The sequence below is a fragment of the Crocuta crocuta genome, unplaced genomic scaffold (assembly GCF_008692635.1).
Source record: "Crocuta crocuta isolate KB4526 unplaced genomic scaffold, BGI_CrCroc_1.0 scaffold288, whole genome shotgun sequence".
In the NCBI taxonomy this organism is placed as follows: domain Eukaryota; kingdom Metazoa; phylum Chordata; class Mammalia; order Carnivora; family Hyaenidae; genus Crocuta; species Crocuta crocuta.
Genome location: NW_027532607.1, coordinates 3,544,498 through 3,551,459, shown reverse-complemented (window position 1 = coordinate 3,551,459; position 6,962 = coordinate 3,544,498). Strand labels below are relative to the sequence as shown.

The window sequence follows — 6,962 nt, the reverse complement described above, 5'->3', positions numbered from 1 at the left end:
CCCCCCCTCCCTCTCCCAGGTCTCCATCTCAGAAACAAGTACTTCAAAAAGATTCTAGGGGCACCTGGGTGGCTCAGTTGGTTGAGTATCTGACTCTTGATTTCAGCTCAGGTCACAATCCCAGGGTCATGGGATCAGGCCCCATGTTGGGCTTCACACTGGGTGTGGAGCCTGCTTAAGATTCTTTCTCTTTGTCCCTTTTCCCCCCCGCTTGTGAGCACACATACTCTCCTTTACTCTCTCTCTTTCTAAAATAAATAAATAAATAAACTTAAAAAATATTAATGGTTCTTGGGACACCTGGGTGGCCCATTTGGTTAAGCGTCCAACTCTTGGTTTTAGCTCAAGTCATGATCTCACGGTTTGTCAGATTGAGAGCCCTGTGTGTCGGGCTCTCGGCTGATGGCATGGAGCCTGCTTGGGATTCTCTCTCGCTCTCGCTCTCGCTCGCTCTCTCTCTGCTCCTGCCCCACTTGTTCCCTCCCTCTCTCTCCTTCTCTCTTGAAATAAATAAATAATCTTTTTTCATTTCAGCATATATGAATTTTACTTTGTTCTTTCCAACTGCCATTGTATAAGTGTATCATAATTCATTTAAGTATTGATGTATATTCAGGTTAAAACAAAAACCACAAAACTTCAACTTAAACAAATTTTTTGAAGTTTATTTTGAGAGAGAAAGAATGCAAGTGGGGCAGGACAGATAGAGAGAGAGAAAGAGAGAGAGAGAGAATCCCAAGCAGACTCCACACTGTCAGGGCAGAGTCCAATGCAGGGCTTGATTCTACGACCGAGTGATCACGACCTGAGCCAAGTCAAGGAAGGTCAGTCACTTAACTGACTGAGCCACCCAGGCACCCCCAAAACTTGAACTTTCATAAACCATTGCATTAAATTTGTTTGTACTTACTTAAATGCATGCGTGGATATCCGTAGGATAAATTTTGGGAGGTTGAATCGCAGGGTCAAAGGATTATGCATTCAGATAGATTTTGACAAATTGCCTTTTAAAATTTGAAACAATTTATACTTTCCCAATAATGCTTCAGAGGAAACTGACCTGTCTTTAATGTTAACTTTCAGAAGTGCTTACCCTGTTCAGTAGGTGTATGACTGTAGTCCTAGTTTGAATAGAAGCTATTTTGTGGTTTCTAGCTAGATATATAGAATGTAGAACTTCTGGGCCTTTTTTTTTTTTTTTGGCCTTTTTTCCTTTTATCTTTAAAACCAACAGAAAATGAACAGACTTTAGCCTTTTTTTTTTTTTTTTAAGAGAGAGAGAGTGGGGGAGGGGCAGAGAATGTTTTTAAGTTTGAGAGAGAGAGAGGGGAGGAAGGAGGGAGTGTAAGCCTGGGGGAGGGATAGAGGGAGAGAGAATCTTAAACAGGCTCTGTGCTCAGCAGGGAGCCTGATGTGGGACTTCATCCCACAACCCTGGAATTGTGGCCTGAGCCAAAATCAAGAGTTGGACATTAACCTACTGAGCCACCCAGGTGCCCCAACTTTAGCTTCTTAATAATACAAAGTTAAATAACCGTTAAAATTCAGATGTATGTAATGATTGTCCAAAATTTTTCAGAATGTATGAAAGCTGATGCTTTAAAATTAGACATTAATTTAGATAATACTTCTGTTACTGCTTTAAAATAGATTCCTATCAGCAGTATTTTTTTAACATTAACTGCTTTTATTGATAGTCTTTAGTAATTTATTGTTTCTCATTATAAAAAGCCTGCTGTATACGGTGTCAGATACTTTTTAGTGAGCGTTCTTATTTGCAAGTGACAGAAGACAAACATGTTCACTTAAGCACAAGGGAAATGGTTTTGGCTTCCATAAATTGGAAATCCAAAGGTTAGGTTCTGCCAAGGACTCAAGAATTGTCAGTACTTATATCTCGCTTCTGCTTCTGTCCATCATCTTTACTCCTTTCTTCCTGAGGGAAGTAGAGATGGCTTAGCCAAGGACAGCTCTGGCCTCATTCATGGAAAGAAAGGGCTTCCGAGCACTTCTCACTTAGCATCTGAATATAAAATCCCAGGCGGAGTCTTGCTGGCCAGCCCTGGGTCTTATCTCCAAGCTGGTGAAGGTGAGGAGGAGATGCAATCCTGTGGTTGGGGGCCCCATCACAATCACATGGTGTGTGGGGAGGGGAAATTTTCGAAAGGGAATGATGCTGGGAAAATACTACTGATAAAAGAAATATGCCAAATTCTGGGTGTTGTAGTCGGTTTCCTGTCCGACTTCATTTAGGTCATAATCTCATGGTTGGTGGGTTTGAGCCCCGCATCAGGCTCTGTGCTGACAGCTCTGAGCCTGGAGCCTGCTTTGGATTATGTCTTCCTTTCTCTCTCTGCCTGTCTCCAGCCTGTGTGCTCTCTCTCTCTCTCTCAAAAATAAATAAACTTAAAAAAAAAGTTGGGTATTTAGCTGGGGAGATGGGGAAGATACCATGAAAAGGTAATATAATATGAGGTAACATGGTTCCTAGAAGGCTACATGAATTCAGAAGAGTCTGGGGAGGTTAGAACAAGCTTTTGAAGGTAACGATAAATACAGTTAGATTTCAAGGTGGTGGTGGTATATTCTGCACATCAGCTGATTTCTTTCTTCGTAAGTCACTCGTATCCTTCTTTTTGTTGTTCTTGTTCTTACACCCAAACTCTGAATCCAGGTCTTTATCTTCTGCTTAATCGCACAAGATGCCCAGTCTCTGTTGTGTTCCCTTTGTCCTGTTCATTCTCTGCAGTGAAGCCAGAGAAGTCTTTCTGGAACATTCTACGTTTGTCCCTGCCCTGCTTAGAAAACCTGTAACAACCCTCATTATTGCCAGAATAAAATACTGTACAGACTCCTAAAGCTAACATTTAAGGACTCTACATCCTGGTCCTAGAACTGCTTTCCAACCTTCCTTCTGGAATTCTTTACTTGGATGCTTTTTGACAGCATTTGCATAAACAGCTGAGGGAATGCAAGGACTGTGTCTGTAAGGAGTTTTGTCTCGTTTGCGGACTTGTGTTTCTTCTCTTACTGAGGGATTCCCTCTAGGTTCAGCCTTCCCTTTTACTCCTTTCTCTCATTTTATTATTATTTTTTTAACGTTTATTTTCAAGAGAGAGACAGAGTGCAAGCTGGGGAGGGGCAGAGAGAGAGGGAGACAGAATCTGAAGCAGGCCCCAGGCTGAGTTGTCAGCACAGAGCCTGACACGGGGCTCAAACCCACGAGCAGTGAGATCATGACCTGAGCTGAAGTCAGAGGCTCAACCACCTGAGCCACCCAGGCATCCCTCCCTTCTCTCATTTGTATTTACACAGATGAATCCCAACTAATTTCTTGGAGGCAGTAATATGGACTGGGTTACCCTTCATGATGCTTATTATCACGGTGATTCTGGGATTTAATTAACTCTGTGAAAAGTGCATCTGTGTAGATGGTACCTCTTTAGTGAAGTTTGCCGAGATGTAGGGTCAACAACAATGTCTGGCCCAGGGTGATCCCTTGGACTTTTTTCTGCAGTAAGTAATGAATACATTTTTATTTGGAAAATCTTTGTTTTTTAATTGTTAATGTTTATTTATTTTTGAGAGACAGAGCGTGAGCAGAGGAGGGTCAGAGAGGGAGACACAGGATCCGAGTCAGGCTCCAGGCTCTGAGCTGTCAGCATAGAGCCCGACACGGGGCTTGAACCCATGAACTGTGAGATAATGACCAGGTAGCCGAAGTTGGATGCTCAACCGACTGAGCCACTCAGGTGCCCCTGGAAAATCTTTTTAATGAATGAATATCGGGTGTGCATTGCATAAGTTAAAATATCTTCACCTTTTATATTCTTTAGCATGCTTTTTTTTCTCCTGACACCATACATCCTTTTAGCTGTGAAACTAAGCTCAAAGTGAGGAGGGCTCAGGAATGGGGGAGGGGCAGGCAGTTAAAAGGTTACCAGTAATCCCAAATCTTGGTTGATAGAAGTTAATTGTACAACAGTGAATTTAGTGTTAACTTACCTTATTAAAATTATTCCTGATATTTAAAAATACATTTCCTATTCTGTAAACATCAAGTAATAATAAAAAATAATAATACAGGCGCAACTGTTTTAGAGAAACTTGTTGAAACAAGTTTTCTTTAAAAAATTTTTTTTATTTTTAGAACGATTGCAAACGGGGGGTGGAGGGAAAGAGAGAGAGAGAGAGAGAGAGAGAGTGAATCTTAAGCAGACTTCACATTCAGCTCAGAGCCCAATGTGGGGCTCGAGCCCATGACGCTGGGATCATGACCTGAGCCTAAATGAAGAGGCACTCAACCAAAGAGCCTCCCAGGTGTCCCTCAACACGTTTTCTTATTTATACAGTAGGGTTTATTAAAATACTTCATAGACTCATTCAGAAAATTAGATGAGATCTTAAATGCTTTGTACAAATTAAGCTCTCAAATGTGTGCTGTATGTTGATACATTTATCTATGTGCATATATATTCCTGGGCATCACATCTCAAATCAGGTAACTTCAATTGCTTAACTGACTGCTAAAAAATACATACAATCTGTGTCTGTTTCCTAGGTGAGCCTCTCTTATCTTTTTGACTTCTTCCTCCTTCCTTTCTGTCTCAGCCCTACCTTGTGTTGCACTGTGGAACTCTCCAGTACTTGGCTCTTAGGAAGCACCTCTGGCAGAGGAGAAGGGGTGCTGTACCAGGGAACTTTCTGTCTATGTGTCGAGGGCCGTTTCTGTATCACAGCTGACACGGTGTGAGCTCTCTTGTGCCCGTTTACCCACATGGGGATGTTTTTCTCATTTATGTTCTTTTCAGATCTTTCACACATGCACTGTTACTTTTTATCATGGTTACCTGTAAACAGCTTAACCCCTCTAGAAAATTGAGAGCTGATTACAATTAAAAAAATTTTTTTACTTGTAGTTTGTGATACAATGGGAAAACTTTGAATTCAGATTTTTTTATAGATTTAAAAATTAGAGCTAAATAGTTGCTTCTTGGTATTGTTTTAATTTGACAGTTATTAGAAAAATCGGAGTATGCTCATCTATGTCTTGAAGTATATGTCCCGATAGGAAAAACTAGAGAACCTTAGTTTGCAGAAATGATGGGTCGATTTGTAATTACGCCATTTCTTTATTTACAGGTAGGCGAAAACCGAGAGTTCATCGGCCTCGTTCTCCGATATTGGAAGAAAAAGACATCCCACCCCTTGAGTTTCCCAAGTCCTCTGAGGATTTAATGGTGCCTAACGAGCATATAATGAATGTTATTGCCATTTACGAGGTACTGCGGAACTTTGGCACTGTTTTAAGGTTGTCTCCTTTTCGCTTTGAGGACTTCTGTGCGGCTCTGGTGAGTCAAGAGCAGTGCACACTTATGGCGGAAATGCACGTTGTGCTCTTGAAAGCGGTTTTGCGCGAAGAAGACACTTCCAATACTACCTTTGGACCTGCTGATCTGAAAGACAGCGTTAATTCCACGCTGTACTTCATTGACGGGATGACGTGGCCGGAGGTGCTGCGGGTGTACTGTGAGAGCGACAAGGAGTACCACCACGTTCTTCCCTACCAGGAAGCGGAGGACTATCCCTACGGACCCGTGGAGAACAAGATCAAGGTTCTGCAGTTCTTAGTTGATCAGTTTCTTACCACGAATATCGCTCGTGAGGAATTGATGTCCGAAGGGGTGATCCAGTATGACGACCACTGTCGGGTTTGTCACAAACTCGGGGATTTGCTTTGCTGTGAGACGTGCTCGGCAGTCTACCATTTGGAGTGTGTGAAGCCGCCCCTCGAGGAGGTCCCGGAGGATGAGTGGCAGTGTGAGGTCTGTGTGGCGCATAAGGTGCCTGGTGTGACTGACTGTGTTGCTGAAATCCAAAAAAATAAACCGTATATTCGACATGAACCTATTGGATATGACAGAAGTCGAAGGAAATACTGGTTCCTAAACCGACGACTCATTATGTAAGTAAATCTGGCCTTAATTTTCGTCTGTATTTAAAATTGAGCCAGTTTCCTTCACGATTGAGAACACAGAGCTAGGCTGCGGATGTCATATAAACCTTTGTGATTGAATAATGAGTTACGTAGTTAAATAATTTCTCACTTGGAGGAATGTGTACATTAAATATGTAAATTAAAAGCTTTTTAAATTGTAAAGAAAGAAGAGTGTATGAAAAAAATGCAAATTGCACACCAGGGTATTAATTGCCTGGGATGGGAGATAGGATGTTATAAGGGAGATGCCACTGTGGGCCCTCCCCTGGTTAAATCGCCTACAGCCTAGCCTGATTTTGGTGTTAGGATTTTCTTCTCTTTTTAGTTTCGCTATGTTCATACGTAAAATGGAGTGGTAAGAACAAAATGGAGTGGTAAGAACAAACCAGCCGTCTGAGGATCTGATCGGTTTTGTCATCATGGGTTGTAGTCTCCCAGAAGATAGGCTCTACAGACTCATGGGCACAGTCTGACTTGTGCTTTTCTGAAGGTTTTCAAGAGGTTCTTCCAGGCAGGTCAGGGGGAAGGTCAGGAGGCAGTCTGGGAGAGCAGAGCATTTACCTCGGTCGCGTGTCGGGCAGGGTCGGAGTATGGACTTGGCTTTGACATCTTGTAGAAATATGATCGGAGGGAGTGGGCTGCTTTGTGTTTTCAGCTTCTCAAGTCTTCAAAGCCGCCTTCCAGCTCTCAGAATTAGGTCAAATCATATAAAATCAGTGGTGGGGTGAAAGGAACATCGAGTAGGGCGTGGAGGAGACAGCGGGAACTTCCTCAGTGCCTGGGCAAGCCCCCCAGGTAGGGAGAGGAGTCTCAGCCAGGCCCCCCTTCACTTATAAAGGTCCTCAGCGTTTTGTGCAGTTGTCTTCTTGCAGTGCTGCTGCTGAGAAATCTGAATCTGTTCGTTGAGTCTTTGTATGTGACCTGTTTGGACTTACCTGGAAGCTTAGAATCTTCTCTTTGCTTG

General features: G+C 42.6%; 1 protein-coding gene across 1 annotated transcript in view; it reads left to right on the top strand.

Moving 5' to 3' along the window:
* The window catches only part of BPTF (bromodomain PHD finger transcription factor), a 190,425-nt gene that overhangs the window by 79,947 nt on the left and 103,516 nt on the right, over window positions 1–6,962 (top strand). The window contains exon 6 of the mRNA XM_077780359.1: window positions 5,143–5,965. Coding sequence (XP_077636485.1) covers window positions 5,143–5,965 — 823 coding nt within the window. The remainder of the gene's footprint in view (window positions 1–5,142; window positions 5,966–6,962) is intronic.